Source organism: Arvicola amphibius, chromosome 4, assembly GCF_903992535.2.
Source record: "Arvicola amphibius chromosome 4, mArvAmp1.2, whole genome shotgun sequence".
Lineage (NCBI taxonomy): Eukaryota > Metazoa > Chordata > Mammalia > Rodentia > Cricetidae > Arvicola > Arvicola amphibius.
This window is the reverse complement of record NC_052050.1, coordinates 24,219,151-24,244,570: the sequence shown is the minus strand read 5'-3', so window position 1 is coordinate 24,244,570 and position 25,420 is coordinate 24,219,151. Positions and strand designations below refer to the sequence as shown.

Sequence of the window (25,420 nt, the reverse complement as noted above, 5' to 3'; positions counted from 1 at the left end):
GATTCTGAGGGAACCAGGCAGGCATGTGATACACAAACAATACGTGCAAGAAAATCACCCATATACATTTAAAAAACAAAACCAAAAATATTAAATTGTATAAACTTATAGGACTGGAGGTATAGCTAATTGGTAGAATGTTTGCCTGGCATCCATAAGGCCCTGGGTTCAATCCCCAGCAATATATATGTATGTATATATATATATATAGTTATATATTATGTTTTATATATATATATATATATACTTACATATCAAAAAATGAACATACATAGCTGGATGGTGGTAGCATACACCTTTAATCCCAGCAGTCAGGAGGCAGAGATAGGAGGATGTCTGAGCTGCAGGCCAATAGCAAGTTCTAGGTCAGCCAAGCTATGTAGAGAGACTCAATCTTACAAAAACCCAAAACAAACAATAACAAAAAAACCAAAACAAAACAGAGGTACTACATCTTTTTTGTTTTGTTTTGTTTTTTTGTGACAGGGTTTCTCTGCAGCTTTAGAACCTGTCCTGGAGCTAGCTCTTGTAGACCAGGCTGATCTCAAACTCACAGAGATCTGCCTGCCTCTGCCTCCCGAGTGCTGGGATTAAAGGCGTGCGCCACCACTGCCCGGAAAGGTACTACATCTTTAAAACATGTAAAATTTATTACATTTATTTATTTTGTGTGGTTTGTGTGTCTGCATGTACCATGCCTGTACATGGAGGTTAGAGGATGACTTTAAGGAGGTGGTTCCTTTTTTCCACCATGTGAGTACCAGGGATAGAACTCAGGCTTAGCAACAAGTGTCTTAACCCATTGAGCTATCTTGGCGACCCCAAACTCATAATTTTACCTATGCTCTTAGGATTATTTAAACTCATTGTATGTAATGAAACCACCACAGAAAAGATGGCACATTAAAGCCAATGTCTTCCTTAGTTAGAAAGATGATTATGTGGACATTAGCCACTGCGCAAGTGCTACAAGCCAGTGCTTGCTTTGTTGTTTGCTAGTCACCTTGACTTAAAAAGTGATGGAGGAGCCAGGCAGTGGTGGTGATGGAGGTAGCACCTGCTTTTAATCCCAGCGCTCAGGAGGATGAGACAGGCAGAGTTCAAGGTCGGTCTCGTCTATGGAGGAGTGAGTTCCAGGACAGCCAGGGCTGTTACGTGGAGAAATCCTGTCTTGGAACTGCGCCTCCTTCCTTCGTGGAGGAAGCTGGAGTCAGCAGTTAAAAGCAGACTTTGCTCTTGCACAGGACTGGAATTCAGTTCCTAGAAAAATTACAGCCCTAGGGGATCTGATACTCTGTTCTGGGCACACCCCTGCGAGTGCGCGCACACATACACACGCACTGTTTTAAGTGATGGAGAATATGAGCACAGTTCTGATTTATACCTTCTGTGCATCTGCAGGTGTTACATTAGGAATAACAACAAAAAGTTGAAAAAAACCTTCTAGATATTGAAACCAGTTCTGGTTCAGCAAAGTTGTCCCCATTATTGACAATTGGATCAACTTTGTCTTCGTTTTTTTACTGTCATCTTGCATCAATAGAGAAAAATATTTTTGCTACAGTTACACTCCTTGGTCACTTGTAATCATTTTGGGAAGAGCTTAGAATGTGGTCTGGCGGTGGAATTGATGCTTGGCATGTGCCACATCTTGGATTCTATCCTCAACATGACACTGACACACACAATATATATATATATATATATATATACATTTATATATATATATATATATAAAACAAAAACCAGTGGAAGCATGCATCTGGCAATCAGACATTCAGGACTGGCTGTTGTATATTTTTATTATTTCTTGGAAATTGTGTACTACACCTCCTTTATTCCAGTCAAATGCATGATAAAATTATGCTAACTACATACACACCCTTTCTTCCCCCAAAGAACCAGTAGTTTAACACGGAACAGCACACCGCCGGATCTAGAACACATTTTTATATAGTCATTCCATAATTCGTCGGATGCCAGGAAAGAGGACGCAGATTTAATGAAATGACTTGGTCAAGGTCACACACCCCAAGCATCACAGATGGGACAAGACCCACAGGCAGTGCCAAGGGCTGCGACCCTCTCCCAGGTCCACACTCGGGTCCCAAGGCCTGCTCCGCTCCACAGGAAAGAGTGGACAGGGCCTGGGCGCCCAGGAAGTGAAAAGGCAGGGGTCGGCGCCGGAGACCAAGGAGGCCACAGACCCAGCAGACGGCCAATAGCAACCGGGGCGGAGAACGACGTCAAGCTCAGCGGCGGCTGACGCTGCGCACCCTGGGGAAGGGGGCGGGACCTAGCCAGGAAGTGACGTCTCGGGGGCGGTCCTCGGCGGCGGCGCGCGGCCTGGGCTCGCGCTGGGCTCCGCGCGCCCCCCGCCCCCTCTATGAGGCAGAGGCCGCGGCGGCCGTTAGCGCTGTCGCTCCGGGGGCCGCGGCGGGCGGGGCTCCGGCGGGGCCCGGCCTAGTCCCCACCCAGCCCGGCTCCCAGGCGCCCGCCCTCCCTCCCTCACCCCGATGCAGGGGGCCGAGCTCCGGGACGGCGAGGCGGCGGCGGCGGCCGCTTCGTACCGGGTCCTGAGCCGCCTTCTCGGCTATGGAGAGGCGGCCCCTGAGCCAGGCCCGCCGCCGCCGCCCCCGGGCCATGGCCCGTCGCCGCCACCCTTCCTCGCGCGGCCCGGCCCGCGGGGTGCCCGGCCGCCGCAGCTGATGGTGTTCCGCAACGTGGGGCGGCCGCCGGAGGAGGAGGACGCGGAGGCGGCCCCGGAGCCGGGACCCTCGGAACTGCTGTGTCCCCGGCACCGCTGTGCACTGGATCCCAAGGCCCTACCTCCGGGCTTGGCGCTCGAGCGGACCTGGGGTCCGGTGTCTGGACTAGAGGCGCAGCTGGCGGCTTTGGGGCTCGGGCAGCCGGCGGGGCCGGGGGTCAAGACTGCCGGTGGAAGCTGCTGCCCGTGCCCGTGCTCCCCGCAGCCCCCGCCGCCGCAGCCCCCGCCGCCTGCTGCCGCCCCGCAGGCCGGGGAGGACCCCACGGAGACGAGCGACGCGCTGCTGGTCCTAGAAGCCTTGGAATCGGAGGCCGAGAGCCTGGAGACTAACAGCTGTTCAGAAGAGGAGCTCAGCAGCCCGGGCCGTGGAGGAGGAGGGGGTGGCCGGCTTCTGCTGCAAGCCCCGGGAGCCGAACTACCCCCGGTGCCCTTCCCGCTGCAGGACTTGGTTCCTCCAGGGCGCTTGAGTCGAGGGGAGCAGCAGCAGCAGCAACCTCCCCCACCGCTGCCGCCTCCCGGGCCCCTCCGGCCCCTCGCGGGCCCTTCTCGAAAGGGCTCCTTCAAAATCCGCCTCAGTCGCCTGTTTCGCACGAAGAGCTGCAACGGCGGCTCGGGCGGTGGGGATGGGACCGGCAAGAGGCCTTCTGGAGATCTGGCAGCTTCAGCTGCGAGCCTGACGGACATGGGAGGCTCTGCGGGCCGGGAGCTGGATGCGGGGAGGTGAGATTGGCTGGGGGGGGTGGGCAGGCAACAAACTTCCATTTCTTGTTTCATTTCTCTCTTTTCCCTACTGCTAATACAATACTGTCAGTTCCCAAGCTGTGGACTATTGGAGAAGGCAGACACTTGGGACTAAAGGTGGTGACATCTCGCATTAGATCAGAGCTAATTGTGGAAACAGCTTTCACTGTTGGAGAGTTCACACTCGGTGACACTTCTCAGTGGGTTAGCATCTCTTGGTAGGACTGATTTATAGAGCCCTGCCTGTACTGGCCCCACTTTTTAAGACCCCCCTCCCCCGCTCCCCGCTCTCCCCTTCTCCCTCCGCCCGTCTGTATACTATTACTTACACTGCTGGGAGGTGGTTGGAAATGCGTGGCCTTGGGGTCAAAAAGCTAGTGTCAGTCACCTGCCTGTTATTATCTTGACCGTCTTGCTTCTCTCCGTGCACCTGCCCCCACTCTCTTCACACGCATGTGTGCAAAATGGCCTGGGGAACCTGGCCAGCAATCAGCTGGGCATCTCCTTTCTTAATATATTCCTGGTTATTTCTTGCTATTTGCTATCTAAAGCGTGCGTGCTGACCACGTTCCGAGAATAGCGCTATGCTTGCTCTCTCACTTTACACAGATGTTGAGAATTCTCAGTGAGGAATACACATTGAATTCTAAACTTAGACGCTGAGTTTGTTCCCCTGAATTTCTAAAAAGTGATGGACTTTTGACATAAGGACAGAGTTCTGTAGTGTCAGTTTAGGAAGCTGTCAGCGCTTACATCCATTAGTGAGACTTACTCGTGGTCTAACTGTGGTGGTGAGTTCTTGTTCTGACTCCTCTTAGACTTGAATTGGTGGCTTTTGTTTTGTTTTGAGATGAGGTTTTATTATGTTGATCAGGCTTTCTTTGAATGCACTCTGTAGTCCGGACTGGTCTAGATCTCTTGGTCTTCCTATCTCATCCTGCTGAGTCCTGAGTCAGCCTCTCCAGTGCCAGAATTATAGGCCTATTGCCACCATGCCTGGCTGGAATTAGTCTTGGTGTGGTTTATATGATGTATTCTTAAAACACACTGACAGTGACAAACCAAAGCCAAAAAGCAGACAAATGAAGAACTTTGCTGAGAACTGGAATCTCCGGGGATAGGGGTGAAAGATAAGTGCATCTGCGGCTCAATTAGGATTTTTTAAACTAATTTTTATTTTGTGTGCATTGGTGTTTTGCCTGCATGTATGTCTGTGTGAGGCTGTCGGATCCCCTGGAACTGGAGGTACAGTTCTGAACTGCCATGTGGGTGCTGGGAATTGAACCTCAGTCCTTCAGAAGAGCAGCAGTGCTCTCCACTGCCGAGCCACCTCCAGCCCCTACTGTTTGAATTTTCTAATGCTCCCCAATTGATTCTGGATACAAACCACTCGTTCTTGGATGTGGAATTCTGGAGGGAACTTGAATACTCCAAGATAAAAGGTGTAAGTTCCATTTGGCCATGTTGCCCTTTATGAACAGCTGTGCCATGCACCAAACCCAAATTCCTGGTATCCTTGGTTGTACCCCAGTGTGTTGTCCCCTTTAGATAGGGCCTGTCTTTTTTTTTTTTTTTTGAACTCTTTTTGAGAGCTCAAGTCTTGAAAAGTGGTGTTGGAACAGTGCCCCCAAACCCCTCAATGGTAGGTTCTGTATTTGATGTCCACTTACCAATACGGGTGAAATTTGCATCAGCTGAGGGTGGACGGCAAGATTGAAGATGTGGGTAATGATGGGATGGATTGCTAATTTTCTTGTGGTTTGTCTTGCCTTTGTTCCACATTGACCAGGACTTGGTCTAAGATTTCTGAGACGCCGAGTATGAGGTGTTGCGTGAAATTAGCTGCTATGTCTAATAGATTTAGAAGTGGAAAAGGCATATAACATTGTACGGATTTTTGCCTTTGGAAGCAGAATTTAATGGTCATTGGCTGCTCTATCACCAACACTCACACTAAGCACAATACAAATTTCTGCTGCAAAGCAAATTAGGTTGTACCTCTGCAAAGAAGCTTAGTTCAGGGCACTGGAGAAATAACATTTTTTGGTCCAAGAGCTTTTTCTGATGAATTGGAGAAGAGCTAGGTATTTGTGTGTAAACAGTGGGTTGGCTGCTATTTGGAGGCAGCATGTTGTATAGAGAGTTGGGACAGTCTGGGTCCATTTGGAACTTCAATATTAGCTGTGAGATGGAGGGCAGATTTATCATTTTCATCTGTGAAATGGGACCACTGCGAATTGTTCATGTCCTTATAGGAATAGAAGGAAGATGAGAAACTGGATGGGATATTTTGTGCTTTTTGGAAGAGAAGTGATAAGATTGAATTGGTACATTTTTTTTTCCTGTGCTAAGCTTTGGTGCTGCTTGCTAGCTTTTCCATGTGTGTTATGTGCCAGTCGTCCTGGCAGCCTTGAGGCTGTGAGAACCTTAGTAAGTCTGGCTAGGGTACTTGTGATTTCTGTGGATCTGCGTCTCCTAAGCAAGCCCTCCCTTGTTGGGAAGAACAGTAGCTTGGATTTTCACTTGTTCTCCTGTTTTAAATGGTAATACCTGAAGCACTGAGAAATGCCAGTCCTTTGCCAGTTATGAGGCTTCCACATCATTGTTGGTTAAAGTTAATTATGGGCTTCTGCTGGCTTTGCTATGTAATTTGGGGCATTTAATGGTAACCTCTAGGCATAATTCTCTTTCCTCTTGTCAACATCTACCTTTGACATCTACATGTTTCCCACAGCTATCGCTTTCCATGAGAAAGTATTTCCTAACAATCATTTTTATAAAGCTTAGCAGTCTGCGTGTTCTGTTGGTGAACAACTTGGCTTTTTTCACATACTTTGAATTTGCTTAAGTGGACCTGCCCAGATTGTACCGACTCTGAAGAGTGTGGGGAGATGATGGCTTAGAAGTTGAGAAACTTGCTGACCTTGCAGAAAACTGGAGTTTGGCTCCCATATACCCAGGTTAGGTAGCTCTGAGCACCTGTAACACCAGCTGCAGGGCATCCAGTGCCCTCTTTTGATCTCAGCAGGCACATGTACACATGCCTGCATGTACATGCACACACATGTAAAAGCTATAAATCTTGGGCTGGAGAGATAGCTCAGTGGTTAAGAGCACTGGCTGCTCTTCCAGAGGTCCTGAGTTCAATTCCCAGCAACCACATGGTGGCTCACATCCATCTGTAATGAGATCTAGCGCCCTCTTCTGGCATGCGGGCATACATGGAGGCAGAATGTTGTATACATTATAAATAAAATCTTTTTAAAAAGTTATAAATCTTTAAAAATAAAGAGAAGTATGAGCGTCAGCAAGATAGCTCAGCAGGTAAAGGTGTTTGCTGCCAAGCCTGATGTCTTGATTTTGAACCAATCTCTGGGACCCACATGGTTGAAGGAGAGAACTGACTCTCACAAGTTGTCCTCTGACTTCCACATGCCTGCTGTGGCACATATGTACCCACTCCAAACCTCTTAAATAAATGCAGCTGGGCATGGTGGCACTTGCCTTTAATCCCATCACCCAGGAGGTAGAGGTGAGCAGATCTCTGAGTTTGAGGCCAGCCTGGTCTACATAACTAGTCACAGGTCAGCCAGAGCTATATAAGAAGACCCTGTCTCTTTTTAAAAGATTTTTTCCAAGTAAATAAAATAATAATCATAATAAAATAGTATGAGCTAGCTTTGAGAATTCTTTAAAGTAAGATTGAGCCTGTCAACTAATCAGGTTTTTGTTCTGAGGAGCTGGGCTAGGCCTTATACCACACATATGTCAGAATTCAGAGAGCTGGGCTTCATGCCTATGGGCCTTGGTATAATATAGGACTTTGCTATTTCAGAAAAACCAGTGGAGTTCCCTTGTCTGCTTCACATATGTTGAGCTAATTGTCTTCCTTCAGATCTTGTGGAATAAAACCAAACCAAACCAAAACAAAACAAAACAAAACAAAAAAACCCTCATCTCTGCCCTGTTTGAATCATCAGATAGTAACACTCAGTTGGGAGCAGGTACCTTGTTCTCAATACTGTGTACTGAGCTGAACAGTCGAGGCTCCTCCTGGCAGTCTTTATGGTTGTGTAGTGGAGAAACGGAGAGCAATTCTCTAGTGATTTTTTATTTGTTTTGGGGGAGAAGGTGCAGTTCTGGATGGAGAGGCTTCTTTGGCATGAGTTTGGGGCCCTGCTGTCATGGGTAGACTTGGCCAACATCAGAAACTTACTGTTTCTTTGGGTCTTGAGATCTAAGGGGAAGGGGTGTATTTTGCTGCTGTTTTTGTTTCTTTATTCTTACTTTGGATTTTATTAAATAAAAATTAAAAAAAATGTGTATGTATGTATGTGCACATATTTGTAGGTGCCCAGTGAGGTCAGAAGAGGACATTGGATGCCATCTGTCTGGTGGTGTTACAAGCAGTTGTGAGCTGCCCTGCTTGGGTGCTGGGAACCAAACCTCTTCCAGGTCCTCTGGAAGAGCAGCAAGCAACAGCTGATCACCTCCTCCACACACACACCTGTTTGAGAAAGTCTCAGTGCAGTCTGGCCTGGTCTTGAACTCACCATGTAGCCCAGCCTGGCTTCCAATTTGAGCTGGTTTTCCTGCCTCCGCCTCCTGAGCTCTGGGATTATAGATGTATACCATTATGCCAGGTCTCATATAACCCAAGATGACTTCAGACTACTGTGTATGTGCTCAAGGCTGGTCTTGATCTGATTCTCCTGTTTCCATCTCCCGTGTGCTGGAATCACAGCCGTGTGTTACCATAACAGTCAGGCTCATGACATGACATGCTGAGAGCAAGGCGATGGTGTGGTGTGGTGAGCTATGTTTGGGTTTTTGTTTCATACTCTGTTGACCTTTTAAACTATCTTTTTAAAACTGCTTATGGTTGTCAGCTCTCTCAGAATAAGCTCTCTGGCTTTAAATTTTTTGTCTGTCCACTTGAGTCTTATGCCTTAATAGTCTCCTTGCCAACATCATTCCTGAGTCTTTTAGGCTTTAGACTATGCCCCTTAGCTTATCCCTAGATAAGTTCCCTCCTAGAAGTTCCCTCTATCGGTTTTTCAGTTCGTTTACGAGAGTTTTGGATCTGACCTTGCTGCACAGATGTCTGTGTATTGGAACTAAAAATGAACACATGGTTTTTGTGCCTGTAGCACACGAACAGACACACTGGCTTATGATGTGTTAGAAATGGCACAGGCTGCCTCTCTTGGCACTGAGTGATTAGCAGGGGCAGAGGTGTGTTGGAGCTACCAAGACTAGTATTTGGGCATCCTAGTTTAGAAGGTGCTTTAGGAAAGGGTACTTGTAAGAAGATAAAGGGATTTATGGACAGGAGTGGTAGACATGATTCATCGTTGGATTTTAGGTTCCTAGGAATTTGAAAACTGGCCAATGATTACATCTCTGTGCTATTGTCCTGTTTAGTCTAGCACTTCTGATTCCTTTTATCTCATTAATCTGTTGCAATGTAGATGATTTGCAGAATGGAAATGGACAGAGACTTCCCTCACCTATAACTTAGGCAATTACCTGACTCAGAGGACAGCAGGCCCCCAAAAGACCTTTGCCTAAAGCCATTTGTCCATCACTTGAGTCATGACCTACCAAATCCTTCTCCATTGAGTCTGTTCTAAGGTGCAAGTGGCCCTCTGGCAAAGTTAAAAGTACTTTAATTTTGTACCCCAGTGTTTTTCAAGGTGATGTGGGAAGGCATGATAACCCATGAATGTAGTATGGAGGGTTAATTTGAAATTTTATTTGGGCTGGGGATATAGCTCAATTGGTAGAGCCTTTGTCTAGTATATTCAAAGTCCTGACTTGGATTTCCAGCACTGCAAAATATGTTAATTTGAGGCCTGGGATGTACGTAGCTTAGTTGGTAGTGTATTTACCTTTAATGAATGAAGCCTTGAGTTCAGTCCCCAGAAATGCATAAACTGGGCATGCTATACCTCATAAACAGTGTATGGTAGAACATGCTTGTAACCCTAGCATTGAGGAGGTAGAGGCAGAAGGGTCAGAAGTTCAGGGTCATCCTCATCTACATATCAGATTCAGGGTCAACATGAGAACCAAAAAAGAAATTTTTTCCCCCCTGAGACAGGGTTTCTCTGTGACTTTGGAGCCTGTCCTGGAACTAGCTCTTGTAGACCAGGCTAGCCTTGAACTCAGAGATCCGCCTGCCTCTGCCTCCCGAGTGCTGGGATTAAAGGTGTGCGCCTCCACCACCTGGCCAAAAAAGAAAATTCTATCTGGTATTATTCTTGTTGCTTTCCAAACACTATCTTGTCGTATTAGAAATGGGCTTTTATCCCAGATATTTACTATATGTAAAAGGAGAGATAGAAAATATATATACTAAAGTAATAAATACATACCCAGGTACTCATTAAGCTTAGCAAATAGGTATAGTGTTATCCATATTTTATGTAGACTCAAGTGTTGCTCTCATTATGTTTATCACAACCCCCCAAGGTCACAACCATCCTCATTTTTGTCTTCAATCATTTCTTTGTTTTTTTTTTTTTTTAGTCATCTAGATTGGCCTTTTCATTAGACTGCCATCAGAATGCTCACAGGGTCCTTGAGATAGAAAATGGGTTTTTAGTTAGGCAGAAAGAAGGAAGCACACATATTTATTATTAGCCTTTCAGCCTCTTAGACTTTTTAATCTTTTAGTTTCAAGCCACAAAGTACCCTTTTTTGCCAGGAAAAGCCATCTAGCGCTCTCAGATGGCTCTGCTTAGGTTTAAAGTCAGATGTTTTTCTTTTTCTAGATCCTAGAAACTATGATTTTTCTTCTTCAAAATGTCGGGGGTGGGGGAGAAGATGAGCTGAAGTGAGAAGGCCTCCGCAAGACGTGTGCGTTTGGGTACTGCCGTTCTCGAGAACTTGGCACTAAAGAGACTCGTCCCCAGCATGGGCAGATGGCAGAGGGATGCAGCTTCCTTTGAAAAGAGGCAAACTGCCAAATGGCTGAGGTGTGAACCTTTTGAAAGGCCAGTGCTTTGGGTTTCTACTTGCTGAGTTTAATGTTTTACCCACAAGTCACCAAAGAAAAGTCAGCTTGGAAGCTCCCAGCTGCTTTAAGTTCATGCCCAGTGGAATTCACCTTCCATTCTAGTCCTTTGGGTTGCTGGCACTAAGCAGCAGTCATGAGCAACTTTTATAAATGGAAACCATGTGTGGTTGTATCTTGTTTTTATGTGGCCATGTCCCCTGTGTGGTCTGTAGATGTATTCAAGTGTGGATTATTGGACCTCTTAGAAGGAACCTGCCTATGTTTTATCTCTTTCTTTCCTTGAGACAGGGTCTATGTAGCCCTGGCTGGCCCTGGAATGCACTGTACAGATCAGGCCAGCTTGAACTCACAGAGACCTGTCTCTGCCTCCCAAGTGCTGGGACTAAAAGTGTGGGCCTTTTTTGTTTTTTAAGCTATGGTCTTGTTACATAGCCTAAACCCTTGGACTTCTGTCAGTCCTGCTTCTGCTTCACAAGTGCTGGGGCTATTAAGTAGTTCTCAGCTCTTTCTGACTAAAGTCTTCATGGTCTGGTTTTGAAATTCTGTTGAGTTTTTTTAAATATTCATTTATTCATTTATTATTTATTATTCATTTATTTATTTATTTATTTATTTATTTATTTATTTATTTATTTATTTAATGTACAATATTGTGTCTGTGTGTATGCCTGAAGGCCAGAAGAGGGCACCAGACCCCATTACAGATGGTTGTGAGCCACCATGTGGTTGCTGGGAATTGAACTCCGGACCTTTGGAAGAGCAGGCAATGCTCTTAACCGCTGAGCCATTTCTCCAGCCCCCAATTCTGTTGAGTTTTAAAAAGCTCGGGCATCTATATTAAAACATGAAAGCAGAACTGAGCAGTGATAGCACATGCCTTTAATCCCAGTGCTTGGGAGGCAGAGCAAGGCAGATCTCTGTGTGTTTGAGGTCAGCCTAGTCTACAGAGCAAGTTCCAGGACAGCCTGGGCTACACAGAGAAATCCTGTCTCAAAATAAAAACAGGAGTGGGAGAGGTGGCTTAGCAATTAAGAGCATGTGTTACTCTCGCAGAGGACCTGAGTTCATTTCCCAAGATCCACATCAGATTGATCACAACCACCTACAACTCTAGCTCTAGGGGATCTGACACCTCTGACCTTCGATGGCACCTGTGCTTACAGGTGTAAACACACAGGCACACATACATAATTAAAATAAATAAAAAAATCTAAAAAGTTGAGACAAAAATCCAAAGCTTGGCATATACCTATAGACCCAACACTTAAGAGGTAAAGGCAGAGGAATCATGAGTTCAAGCTCATCCTCACCTACTTAGTGAGTTAGAATCTAGTCTGGGCTACATGAGATTGTATTTTAAATAAAAAAAATGAAGCATAAACATGTTTTTCACTTTTATTTTTGTTTTGAGACTGGAGCGATGGCTCAAGGATTAAGAAAATTTACAGTTGTTCCAAAGCACCAAGCTTAGTTGCCAGCATCCAGAGTAGCTCACAGGAGCTTAAAACCCTTTTTCCAGTTCCTTATCCTCTTCTGGCCCCAGTGGCCATCCATATACGTGTGGCAGACAAACATACTCATGCATATAAAGAAAAACAAACACGTATTTTTTAAAAACATGCTTTTTTGGGGTAGGCAGATGGTACATGATAGGCAGGTGCTTTACCAACTAGACTGCACCTTGGACCCTGAAAACAAATAAGCTTTTTGTTTTGTTTTTGATGGTCTTGAAACTCGCTTTGTAGAGCAGACTGGCCTCAAACTCACAGAGATCTGCCTGCCTCTGCCTCCCAAGTGCTGGAATTAAAGGAATGTGCCGTCAGCACCCTTGAAAACATAATTTTTGGTGACTAGAGAGATGGCTCAGAGGTTAAGAGCCCTGGCTCCTCTTCCAGAGGTCCTGAGTTCAAGGCCTAGCAACCACATTGTGGCTCACAACCATCTGTAATGAGATCTGGTGTCCTCTTCTAGTATGCAGGCAGAACATTGTCTGCTAAATAAATAAAATCTTTTTTTAAAAAGGAAAACAATTTAAAATAGAATTTCATTTTAGATTTTATTCTGCTGTAAATAAAGCATTTGGTTTATGTTTCAGAACATCTGGAATGCAGACTTTCAGTGATTGAAATACCTGTGTATTTACTTTATTCTCTGTGTGCTTTCTTACTCTCTTGGTGCAGTTGAGAGTTAAAAAGAATTTACGCCAGGTGATGGTGGCACATGCCTTTAATCCCAAAACTCGGGAGGTAGAGGCAGGCAGATCTCTGAATTTGAGGCTAGCCTGGTCTACAAGAGCTAGTTCCAGGACAGCTAGGCTGTTTGTTACACAGAGAAATCTTGTCTCAAAAAAAAAAAAAAAGAATTTACTTTGTATTTACTCCTTTGTATCACAGTGTGCCTTGGAAGTGAGTCAGCTGTGATACCTGGAGTCAGGCTCCAAGTATAATGTCTAGTGTCACTTCCAGGATGGGACTTAGACTTTATCAGAACTTACCCCTCACCCTTCATAAGCTTGTAGCCTATTCGTATCACCTCAGTAAAATCTTTATCATCTTGAGATAAATGAAAAAAAATGTTTTTCAGTTGACACATTTCTGGCTGGAACATCTGTGTTGGCATCTTTTGTTCTTTATTTGCAGAAAAGCTACTTGAAGTAGGTATAGTTGTTACTTTGGTGTGTAATCGAAGGTGGTTTCTGGAGAGCATCAAGCAGAGCTGTGTGACTCAGGGAGGGGAGGGTGTACTTGGGTGCAAGCAGAGCCCCTACCCTAAGAATGTCCTGTTAGGCATGGCCTTGGATCATAGCTGTGGGCAGAGAGGTGCTCATGGCTGACAACGGCAGTGTATCCTTTAGTGCTCTTCTTAGGCCGGGCTCTGCTCCCTGGCTCCTTGAGTCTATTTGGAACCTTGGAACCTTCCTCTCTTGAGTCAGGCCCAGAGGGAAAGCTCTTGCTCCAAGCTGGCAGCTGCTCAGATCTAAAGCCTCTTGGTTGGCTTTTACATAAAAATCAACTCTGCATTCAATTTCCTTGTGAAATAGTTTTCGTAATTACACTCAAGGTGCTTTATAGTAATGGTTCTGGGCATGGAAGGATCCAAAGGGATTGCTATTGCTTTGTAGGCTGGTGAATTCAGTAGCCAAATCTATTCAAGGAATTACCTTAATTTATTTCATTCTCCTTTAAAATGTAGGCTTTATTACAGAAGTGTTGCCAACATGTCTGTAATAAAGGGTTTGCTTTGTATTTTAGGACATCTGGAATCCAGTGTTCTAGTGATTTAAGTGCATATGTGTTTATTTTTCCCCTTTATTCTCTGTGTACTTTCTTACTTCCTAGGAAACCCAGGTTGACAAGAACTCAAAGTGCCTTTTCTCCGGTCTCCTTCAGCCCCTTGTTCACAGGTAAGGACATACGTGTCTCTATTCTGATAACTGAAAGTGGGGGTGTTCTGAGACCTCTCAGGGAACACGCTTGCAGATGCGTCGCTCGGGGAGCTCCAGGCACCTTTCAGACTGTTTGCAATAATTTCCTTCATTCCATGCCCCCTGGGTTTGGGGTGAGGCTGTTTTTATGGCATGAGGAGTGTGTCCTTGATTTCAGATGCTTGACACTTGAAGGTAAAGGCTGCTTCTTGGTAATTGGGTAGCCCTAGCAGTTATGCAGTTCAGGGTCATTACATATAAATTAAAGGCAAGAATTACCAAGATAATAGGCTTGCAGTGCATAAAAGACTTTCTTCAAGTTATCATTTCTGTCCCAGCTTCCAAGGAAGTTCATAGATTATCTAATAAAAATGACCTATGAACATATAGATGAGCCAGGCGGTGGTGGCGCACGCCTTTAATCCCAGCACTCTGAAGGCAGAGGCAGGCGGATCTCTGTAGGTGGAGACTGCTTTTTTGTTTTCCAACTGCTCAGACCCTAATAATCACACAGAAATTATATTAATTAAAACACTGCTTGGCCTATTAGCTCCAACTTCTTATTAACTAACTCCTACATCTTAAATAACCCATTTTTATTACTTTATATTTTACCATGAGGCTTGTAGTTTACCAGTAAGGTTTTGGGGTGTCTGTCTCTTTGGGCAGCTATATGGCGTCTCCCTGACTTTGCCTTCTCTCTCTTTACATCTCTCTTTACAAATAAACAGCCTTTCATCTCTCTGTGATTCTAGGCCAGCCTGGGCTACAAGAGCTAGTAGTTCCAGGACAGGCTCCAAAGCTACAGAAAAACCTGTCTCGAAAAAACAAACAAACAAACAAAAAAAAACCCACCCCACCCCCCAAAAAAAACCAAAAAACAAGAGGGCAAAGGGAATTGCTTGAGTTTTTGTCTTACCATTTTAGTGGTTAGCAGTTCTTGCAGCTGTTAGTGATCTTCATTGTGTCTAAGTGTGTCCTCTTGCAGCAAGGAACACAGTTGCTGAAGTAAAGGCTGTTGAATGTTGTCTTGGTAATGGGGTGCTGCCATGCCATCTCATATTATGGGGGACTTTTCAGAGAGAGACCTTCTGATCTGTCAGATGTGAAGCTCCTGGTTGAGTGGAAGCTGTAACAGCCTTTTTCATATTGTTTCAAGTCTGAGAGGCCACTTGCCCTACTTGGTTGTGACTAAGAAGCCCTTCAAAAAATAGTCTTTTGGTTGGATGTGGTAAACCTACCTACTCCTGTAATTCTACCGCACGGGAGGCAGAAGAATTGCCAAGTTCAAAGCCAGTGTGGTTTATGTAGTGAGTTTAGGCTGGTTAGGGCTACATAGTGAGACCCTATCTCAAAAAACAGTAATCAATTAATTAATTAGATTTAAAATGACTTTTTTTTTTTGAGACAGGATTTCCCTGTATAGTCCTGGTTGTCCTGGAACTTGCTCTGTAGACCAGGTTGGCCTTGAACTCAGAGGTCTGCCTGCCTCTTGAGTGCTGGAATTAAAGGCATGTGCCACCACTGCACGATGAAAATGCCAATCTTTAACTTCTTTGGATATTATAATCATCCTTATAAAGGTGATTAGAAGAATTACAATTTAGAATGGACATTTCCCAGCCAGTAGGGTCCCAACTGCATAGGTTCCAGTGAGTTGCTGGAACAAGTGACACAGTGTAGGCATCTATTGTGTTCTCATACACAGAATTCTTTATCTTGTTGGCTACCTATTTTTCTAGTTAATTGTTGTTTCCTCCTTAGGAGCACAGACATTCGTAGTTTCAGGTTAAGACAGAAGCCTTAGCCGGGCGGTGGTGGCGCACGCCTTTAATCCCAGCACTCGGGAGGCAGAGGCAGGCGGATCTTTGAGTTCGAGGCCAGCCTGGTCTACAAGAGCTAGCTCCAGGACAGGCTCTAGAAACGACAGGGAAACCCTGTCTCGAAAAACCAAAAAAAAAAAAAAAAAAAAGACAGAAGCCTTAGCACTCTTTTTAAAGACAGGGTTTCTCTGTGTAACCCTTGTTTATTGAGGAACTCTCTCTGTAGACCAGGCTGGCCTTGAACTCACAGAGATCCACCTGCCTCTGCCTCCCAAATACTGGGGATAAAGTTGTGTGGATTTTTATTTCTAAAATGTTTATTTTATATCATGGGTATTTTGTCTATATGTTTGTCTGTGTACCGCTTATATGTCTGGTGTCTGTGGAGGCTTTTAAGAGGGCATCAGAAACCTTGGAACCCGAGTACAGACAGGTGTGAACCACTGTTCAAGTGCTAAGAATCCAATTTTGGTCCTCTGGAAGAGAGCCTGTGCTCTTAGCCCCTGAGCTATCTCTCCAGCCCTGGAATGATAGGATTTAAAAAGAAAATTTTTAAGTTTTTTTTTTTATTCCTTTTCTGTTTACATTTTATTTATGGATTATGTGCCATATCGTGAATGTAGAGTTCAGAGGACAATTAACAAGAGTCAGTTCTTGTCAGGACAGTGGTGTGGGGGCAGAGGCAGGCAGATCTCTTTGAGTTTGGGGACAGTCAGGGCTACATAGACAAACTCTGTCTTGGGGGGGAAAAGTCAGTTATTTTCTTCTACCATGTGGAGTTTGGAGGTCGAATTCAGATTAAGAGGTTTGTTAGTAAGTCCCTTTACCTCCTGAGCCATTCTGCCACCCCTGTTTTTCTTATTTTATGTATATAAGTTGTTTTGTTTACATGTATGTGTGTACTGTGTGTGGGCTTGGTGACCGTGGAGAAGGTGCTGAATCTGCTGGTGCTGGAGTTAAGGATGGTTATGAGTCCATGTGAGTGTGGAGAAACAGAGCTGGGTCTTCTTCAAGAGCAGCCAGCCTTTTAATCTCTGAGCCAGCACACTAACCCAAGAACAACTGGATTCTAAGGCAGTTGATGTTCAGGGTGATTCAAGGCTGGAGAGCATCGGAGCCCTCAGTCCTCTGGCCTCTCTTTCTTGCCCTTTATTTCCCTTTCTTTTTGGCCTCAGCTTTGGGCACAGGTCTTCTGTAACATGCTTCCTGTGTGACTCCCTCAGGTGAGACAGTGTCGCTTGTGGATGTGGACATTTCTCAGCGGGGCCTGACCTCTCCACACCCTCCAACTCCCCCTCCTCCTCCAAGAAGAAGCCTCAGCCTCCTAGGTATAGTCTCTGACCTGCCCTTTTGCTATCTTGCCCTAGAGGGAGGGTGAGCTCTAGGGACTTGTTCTTTTTTTTTTTTTTTTTTAAAGATTTATTTATTTTATATACAACATTCCTTCAGAAGAGGGCACCAGATCTCATTACAGATGGTTGTGAGCCACCATGTGGTTGCTGGGAATTGAACTCAGGACCTCTGGAAGAGCAGTCAGTGCTCTTAACCTCTGAGCCATCTCTCCAGCCCTAGGGACTTGTTCTTTTGTTAGGAGCCAAATTAGTTTCTGGGTTTCTATTGATGACCCAATTATTTCCTGTCACTTTCTCCACACTTCCGTCATATCCTTAGACATGTAAGTGGGTGGGCATCTTATCTGCATGCAGTAATATTTACTGTCCATATGTTGACTAGCTTCACATATACCTTGCCCTCAGTCTGTTGCTACTGAGCTGTTTTCCAAGCAAAGCAAGGCTGGTTAGGATGAACTTGCCCATGGTGCATAAAGATGACGAGTGAAGGGCAGGCTACTTTGCCCCAGAGGGCAGCCTGAAATCCTCTCCTCCTCTGCCTTCACCTTGCTGTATGTGCTCATTTTTGCTGAACCTCTTGCTTTTGTTCTCTCTTCTAGATGATATCAGTGGGACGCTGCCTACATCTGTCCTTGTGGCTCCGATGGGGTCTTCCTTGCAGTCTTTCCCCCTACCTCCGCCTCCTCCACCCCACGCCCCAGGTTAGCTTAGCTTAGAGGCAAGACTTGTAAGAGTGGAAGGATGGGAGAAGTCTATTTATGGAACTTACAACTTAGGAGAAAGCCTCAATCTTTCTCCCCTCAGCTGGACTAGAACTTCAAAATGAGTCCAAAAAATAATTTTTTTTCTAACCTGTTTCTTTATGGAAGTAAATCTTATTTTTCTTAGAAATAAAAGACTGGGATTTTTGGTCCCTGCTTCTGGGGCTGTTTTACAGTCTCTTGAGTAGATATCACTTAAGAAACTGCCATAATGTCAGTTCAGTGAAGAGGTTGAATATGTTGCTGGTTATCAGAGTTCTGTGGTTTTTTTTTTTTTTTTTTCTAAGCTTTTTGGTATTTACCGCAGCCTTGTAAATAAGTACCAAGCATTTAGTAGCCCATACCTGCTTTGCCAGTCTCCGGTACCCAAGGAATAAAATGAATGAAATCAGCATTCTTTTCTACTTGCCTGGCAAAATCGTTACTCTCCCTGGGCAAGTAAGCGAGTCACTATTTCCAAGGCTGCTTTACCGGCACTTCACTTCGAGGTGGGAGAAGTTGGAATCGCTCTAGGCTGGTGAAGCCCCTGAAGTAGTCACCTTAGTCAGGTTAGTGAGCGGCTCCCCTACTGCTTTCCTGGGGTTGAATGCCCCCACCCATCCTTCACAGCTTACACACGAGCCCACACAGCTTTTTGTTCCAGCCCATCCAGCTCTTTCCCACTGCTTTGGCTTCCACCCTCTCCAGCTTAGCTTCTAATGCCTTGTCCTTCTTCAGTTAGCATCTCTCTCTCTCTTTTTGGGGTGGGGAAAGGGGAAAGTCTGCCTATGGGAGGGAGCAGTGTAGATAAAACAAGTGGTCTCCATTCTCTTGCCCTGCAGATGCATTTCCCCGGATTGCTCCCATCAGAGCATCAGAATCCCTGCACAGCCAGCCCCCTCAGCACCTCCAGTGTCCCCTCTACCGGCCCGACTCAAGCAGCTTTGCAGCCAGCCTTCGAGAGCTGGAGAAGGTAGGTGTTGTGATGCCGGAGGGCTGGCAACTCACCTGTCCTCCCCACCTCACGGTTATGCCTGGGCTGTCCTTCCTGTTTTTAGAGGAAGAGGAGTTTCTGTTCTTCCATATTCACAGTGGCTAGACAGTAGGCTCTTGTTCACGCCATAGGAGAGGAAGAAGATACAGTGGAGGAGGACTGTAGAGAATATTTGGAATAGTTTAAGATGGTTTTGCAAGGTAAACTGACCCAGTTTCCTTTTGCCCTCATAGGGTCATTTGTAATGAGGTGTAGAATTAGTCTTCTGGTGCTGGGGAGGACAAAAAGTGTAAGGAGCCTGATTTTCACTGTTAATGGCTTTACCTTCTCAGATATTTTGAAGAGTGGGGAAAAATAGATGGTGCCCAAGATGTTGGTGTTTCTCTGCTAACTACTGTACTGTTTCTTATCTTATATAGTGTGGTTGGTATTGGGGGCCTATGAATTGGGAAGATGCAGAGATGAAGCTGAAAGGGAAGCCAGATGGTTCTTTCCTGGTACGAGACAGCTCTGATCCTCGTTACATCCTGAGCCTCAGCTTTCGATCACAGGGTGTCACCCATCACACTAGAATGGAGCACTATAGAGGTAGGAGGTGCTGCTGTGGGAGAAAGCCTTCCTTCAGCTTTTTCTGCTTTTGCTGAGTTAGTCCCCTGACCTCCTTTTTAAGTTTTATTTCATTATTTTTGTTTTATGTGTGGGCCTGAGCATATGTATGTATATGCACCACCTAAAGAGGGTATTAGGTCTCCTGGAGCTTATTATCAGCAGTTATGAGTGGCCTAATATGAAGGTGTTCTCCATCGTACAGTATCATTTAGCCAAGATTTAATTCTCTTTTTATTGTTGCTATTGTTTTGTTTTGTTTTTTAAGATAGAATCTCTCTACATAGCCCTGGGTGTCCTGGAACTCACTGTGTAGACAAGCTTGCCTAGAAGTCAGAGATCTGCTACCTCTGCCTCCTGAGTGCTGGGATTAAAAGTGTGTACCACTGTGATCAGCCCAAGATTTAATTCTTTTTTTTTTTTTTTTAAATTTATTTATTTATTATGTACACAGTGTTCAGCCTCCATGTATGCCTGCATGCCAGAAGAGGGCACCAGATCTCAATACAGATGGTTGTGAGCCACCATGTGGTTGCTGGGAATTGAACTCAGGGCCTCCAGAAGAGCAGTCAGTGCTTTTAACCTCTAAGCCATCTCTCCAGCCCCCCAAGATTTAATTCTTTATGTAAAAGATAGTAGCCTAAGCCGGGCGGTGGTGGCGCACGCCTTTAATCCCAGCACTCGGGAGGCAGAGGCAGGCGGATCTCTGAGTTCGAGACCAGCCTGGTCTACAAGAGCTAGTTCCAGGACAGGCTCCAAAGCCACAGAGAAACCCTGTCTCGAAAAACCAAAAAAAAAAAAAAAAAAAAAATAGTAGCCTAGGAGTGATGGTAGTCTGGTCAAAGATCCATATTTTTTATATACATATATATAGTGTTCTCCCTGCATGTAAGCCTGCTCACCAGAAGAGGGCACCAGATCTCATTACAGATGATTATGAACCACCATGTGGTTGCTGGTAATTGAACTCAGGAAGAGATCTGAGCCATCTCTCCAGCCCCATCTTCTAAATAATCTTTTAAAAATAAAAGCTGGGCCAGGCAGTGGTGGTGTATGCCTTTAATCCCAGCACTTGGGCGGCAAAGGCAGGCAGATCTCTGAGTTGCAGGCCAGCCTGGTCTACAGAGTAAGTTCCTGGCCGGGCGGTGGTGGCGCACGCCTTTAATCCCAGCACTCGGGAGGCAGAGGCAGGCGGATCTCTGTGAGTTCGAGGCCAGCCTGGTCTACAAGAGCTAGTTCCAGGACAGGCTCTAAAAAAGCTGCAGAGAAACCCTGTCTCGAAAAACCAAAAAAAAAAAAAAAAAAAAAAAAAAAAGAACTATACAGAGTAAGTTCCGGGACAGCCAGGACAAAGAAATGGTATCTTGAAAAATAAAAACAAAAAAATAAAAATAAAAGTGAAAATCTTTGTGATTTTCAAAAAAAAAGTTTTATCTCTATAATTGTTTTAAATACATAGATACCCGAGTTGCATGTAAAATTTGTTGGGGGGTGGAGATCATATGTAGAAAAAGTTTAAGAAGTCATAAATTGCCAGGAGGTGGTAGTAGCATATGGCTTTAATCCCAGTACTTGGGAGGCAGAGGCAGGTTTGTGGTCAACTTGGTCTACAGAGTGAGTTCCAGGACACCCAAGGTTACACAGAGAAACCCTATCTTTTTCTTTTTTTCTTTTTTTGGTTTTTCGAGACAGGGTTTCTCTGCAGCTTTTTTGGAGCCTGTCCTGGAACTAGCTCTTGTATACCAGGCTGGCCTCGAACTCACAGAGATCCGCCTGCCTCTGCCTCCCGAGTGCTGGGATTAAAGGCGTGCACCACCACCGCCTAGCTGAGAAACCCTATCTTGACCCCCTTCCCCCCCCAAAAAAAAGCCATGAATTAGGTTAGGAGAGGTGGCTCAGTGGTTAAGAGCACTTGTTGCTCTTCCAGAGGCCCAGAGTTCAGTTCCCAGCATCCAAGCCAGGTGGCTCACAACTGTTTATAACTCTAGTTCTAGGGAATCTGATGACTTCTTTTGGCCTCTATGGATACCCATACATACATGGAACGCACATACAAAATAAAAATAAACCTTTAAAAAAAAAGAAGCAGCAGCAGCCATGGATTGATTAGCTAAGTGTTGGAAATGGGATTTGGTAAGAAGCCATCAACTGTCTATTTTTCTGCTGTTCTACAAAAGCAGAATGACAGACCAGTTATGAAATAAACTATTTTAGAATGAGATATTTTGTTGAAACTATTAGAATGATGATTAGCTAGACTCTGGGAATAGTAGATGAATACTTGATGTTTAGGTTCATGATAGATGAGGAAGTGAGAGCTCTCCTGAGTACTACTCCAGTGACTTTGTGGTTAAAGGTCCTTCTTACATAGTGGGGTTTTTAGAAAGAAGCTTTGTTTCTGGTGCCTGTTGGTAGTGGGGCATGCCCTCATTATTTTCAGTGATACAAGAGTAACTGCAGAGACTCCAGTCTGCAGTTCCGTGGAGCGATTAGTTATCACAAATTATGTTCTTTTTGTGGGTGTTTCTTTTGGAACCTTGTATTATGTCATAGGAGTTCAGATTCTCTTTTCCCTTTGAGACTCTGGAGTTGGAGGAGGAGGACTTGCTAGTGTTTTGGGCATGGGTTTTAGAAGCTCAAGAAGGAAAGGTGGCTGGAGAGATGGCTCAGTGGTTAAGAGCACTGACTGCTCTTCCAGAGGTCCTGAGTTCAATTCCCAGCAACCACATGGTGGCTCACAACCATCTGTAATGAGATCTGGTGCCCTCTTCTGGTTTGCAGGTACACATGCAGACAGAACACTATACATAATAAATAAATAAATCTTTAAAAAAAAAGGCAAGACTGATTTTACTTTTTTTGTTCTTGCTGTGTAAGAATGGCTACTTGAAGGAGGGAAAGGTGTGTATATTTGCAGGCATGGATCTTAGATCATTCACACATATTACTACAGTTCTCACCTCTCACATCCTTTATAGTCTGTGTGCATCTCATTATATAATAAGTGTACTTAGATATTTGGAAATATAAATATGGGAAGTATGTCATTTAAGGAATAGTTTAATACGGAAAAGAAGATCTTTTCTGAATTTATTTTTTTTACATTGTTTTTAATTTATGCATTTTGTGTGTGCATGTGTGAACATGTTTATGCTGGCTACCACATCTGTATGGTAGACAGAACAATCGGAGAGAATCAGTTCTTTCTTCCTACTGTGTTGGTTCTAGGGCGAAGACTCAGGTTGTCATCTTTGGTGGCAAGCACCTTTATCCACTAAGCCATCTTGCTGGCCTTATATTTTAAGAGTTTTGTTTGTTTGTTTTGTTTTTCGAGAGAGGGTTTCTCTGTGTAGCCCTGGCTGACCTGGAACTCACTCTGTAGAACAGGCTGGCCTCGAACTTACAATCTCCTGTCTCTGCCTCCTGAGTGCTTGAATTCAGAGTGTATGCTATCATAACCAGCAAAGTGAATTTTTCAAAATTACTATTTTTAAAGATTTACTTATTAAGTATACAGTGGTCTGCCTGCATATGTCCCTGCAGGCCAGAAGAGGGCACCGTATCTCATTACAGATGGTTGTGAGCTGTCCTGTGGTTGCTGGGAATTGAACTCAGGACCTTTGGAAGTGTAGCCAGTTCTCTTAACCTCTGAGCCATCGCTCCTGCCCTTCAAAATTATTTTTAAATAATAAATATAATAATTAATTTAAATAATTAATAATAAATATTTTTAAATAATAAATATTAGGCCAAGTGATGGTGGCTCATGCCTTTAATCCCAGCATTTGGGAGGTAGAGGTAGGTAGATCTCTGTCAGTTCCAAATAGCCTAGACTACAGAGTGAGTTCTAGAACAGCCAGAGCTAAACAGAGAAACCCTGTCTCAATGCCAAAAAAAAAAAAAAAAAAAAAAAAAAAACTTAAAATGCTCAAACCGGCCTCTCAGATCATTTGAGGTTCTTTATTTGGTTTGGGTTTTTGTTGTTATTGTTGTTGTTGTTTTTAGAGTTTTGCTATATAGTCCACTCTGGCTTCTAATTCAAATCTACCTACTTTAGACTCATGACGAGGAAATGTTACCACACCCCACCAAAAAAGTTTGTAAATTTACTCTTTAATCTTCCATTTCAGGAACCTTCAGCTTATGGTGCCATCCCAAGTTTGAGGATCGCTGTCAGTCTGTGGTAGAGTTCATTAAGAGAGCCATCATGCACTCCAAGAATGGGAAATTTCTCTATTTCTTGAGATCCAGGGTTCCAGGTAAAGCTATAGTTATATTAATTATTATTGTTGTTGCTTTTTTGAGACAGGGCCTTATTGTGTTATTTTAGGATGGTCTTAAACTTTCTGTGTAGCCCTGGTCTTAAACATACGGTCCTCTTGCCTGAGCCCCTGCTAGTTGTATTAAATATAAAACCTAACTTGGAAATGATTTAGTATCCTACCAGAATGCCCCAGCTGCCAAACAAAGGTCACACCTGAAACTTTCTGACCTGTCTGTTGTAGGAATCCCTTTTCCTGCAGAGTCCAATGACTAACCCCAGCCCTTGTACATTAATCCTATAATGTTCTGAAAAATGATTTTTCTTCTCTGACCATGTGAATAAGAAAACTCCTCCCATCTCTGAAACCCAGGCATCTTGTACCATTTGACACTGAAATGGCTCCTTACCGCTGTCACAGGTGTCTTGACTCCTGTGAAACAGAAAGTGAGAGCTCCCGTGTCACTTCCCTGGGGACAGGGACGTGAGAGTGGGCTCACTGGGAAGGCGGTGGTGAGTGGGTCCAGGAGGCCGGCTCAGCTGTTTAGGAAAAGATGCCTGCTATAGATTTGTCCATACCGTGCTAGCTGGTGATGAGGAGTGGAGTGGTTGTTGCTGTTGCTTTGTTTTTATTTGGTATATTGGCATCTGTTCCGTTGTTAAAGACAAAGATTTCTCTCCATTTGGGAGCGCTGTCCTGTTCTTGGCTTCACTGCTGTGGTCATATAGTCAACCAGCCCACTCAAGAAGGCGCTTGCCTAGTCCCTGTCAGAGAAGGTGAAGGAATGGTTTAGAGGAAACTGGTTTTGAGCATTGGGTAAAGAACACTAACAAGCACATTAATGTGAGGAATTTGTAGGATACAAACAGAACTTTAGTGAGAGCTTCGTGCTTTCACTTTGAATCAAATTAGCTTCCTAAGCAGGGTGCCAAGAAATTGCTCTAAAATGTAGGAGTTGTTGGGGAGCCTTGGGCAGAACATCAGGAACAGGATCGGGCCAGGTGACAGTGATGTTTGTATAATGTTGGTGATTTAAATAAGGCACGACAGGGTGTGAACTGTATTAATTTTCACTTCATTTGGTATTTGCTGCTGTGCTGCCAACACCATCGGGGCTCATGTGTTAGTCTCAGTTGAAGGAAAATGCTAGAATTCTTCAGGATTGACTCTGCTTAGCAATTTTTAACATTTGTGGATATGATGGATACTTATTTAACATTTACTTGTAACTCAGTATAAAAAGTAAGCTAGCCAATGCCTTCCGGCACTCATAGCCTTAGGAAGGGATGGCAGGAAGACAAAGGTAGGAGAACTCCCAAACATAGAAGTGATATTCAGGGAAAGAGTGGGCTCAGCTTTTGTAAAGTAGGCAGATTCAGCAAGATGTCATAGTACTCTGGGGCATCTCTGCTTGCAGACTGTTGAGGGACTTGGTAGGCTCTTAGACTCTACCAGTACAGCTCAAATGGGCTTTATCTTCAGAAACTGCAGCTGATATTTTAACATTGTACATGGGCTAGAGTTTGTAGTATTTGCTACTATTTATTGAGTGCCTGTTGTATACTAAGTATAGGTCAAGATTCTAATGTAAATATCTCTTAATTTTAACCACCTCAAAATTAGCTAATCAATTAGTCTATTATATTATAGGTAATGGGACTGGGCATTTAGCTCAGTTGGTTGAATGCTT

The 25,420-nt window shown here is 44.4% G+C and overlaps 1 protein-coding gene across 2 annotated transcripts in view; it reads left to right on the top strand.

Annotated features, from left to right (window-relative positions):
* The first annotated feature begins 2,516 nt into the window (after positions 1-2,516).
* Positions 2,517-25,420, top strand: part of Socs7 (suppressor of cytokine signaling 7) — a 39,939-nt gene continuing 17,035 nt past the window's right edge. The window contains exons 1-7 of one of the 2 annotated variants that reach the window (XM_038327994.1): positions 2,517-3,487; positions 13,868-13,932; positions 17,000-17,104; positions 17,728-17,829; positions 18,711-18,841; positions 19,282-19,450; positions 23,599-23,727. In XM_038327994.1, coding sequence (XP_038183922.1) covers positions 2,517-3,487; positions 13,868-13,932; positions 17,000-17,104; positions 17,728-17,829; positions 18,711-18,841; positions 19,282-19,450; positions 23,599-23,727 — 1,672 coding nt within the window. The remainder of the gene's footprint in view (positions 3,488-13,867; positions 13,933-16,999; positions 17,105-17,727; positions 17,830-18,710; positions 18,842-19,281; positions 19,451-23,598; positions 23,728-25,420) is intronic. The other variant, XM_042054993.1, reaches the window with a different exon arrangement.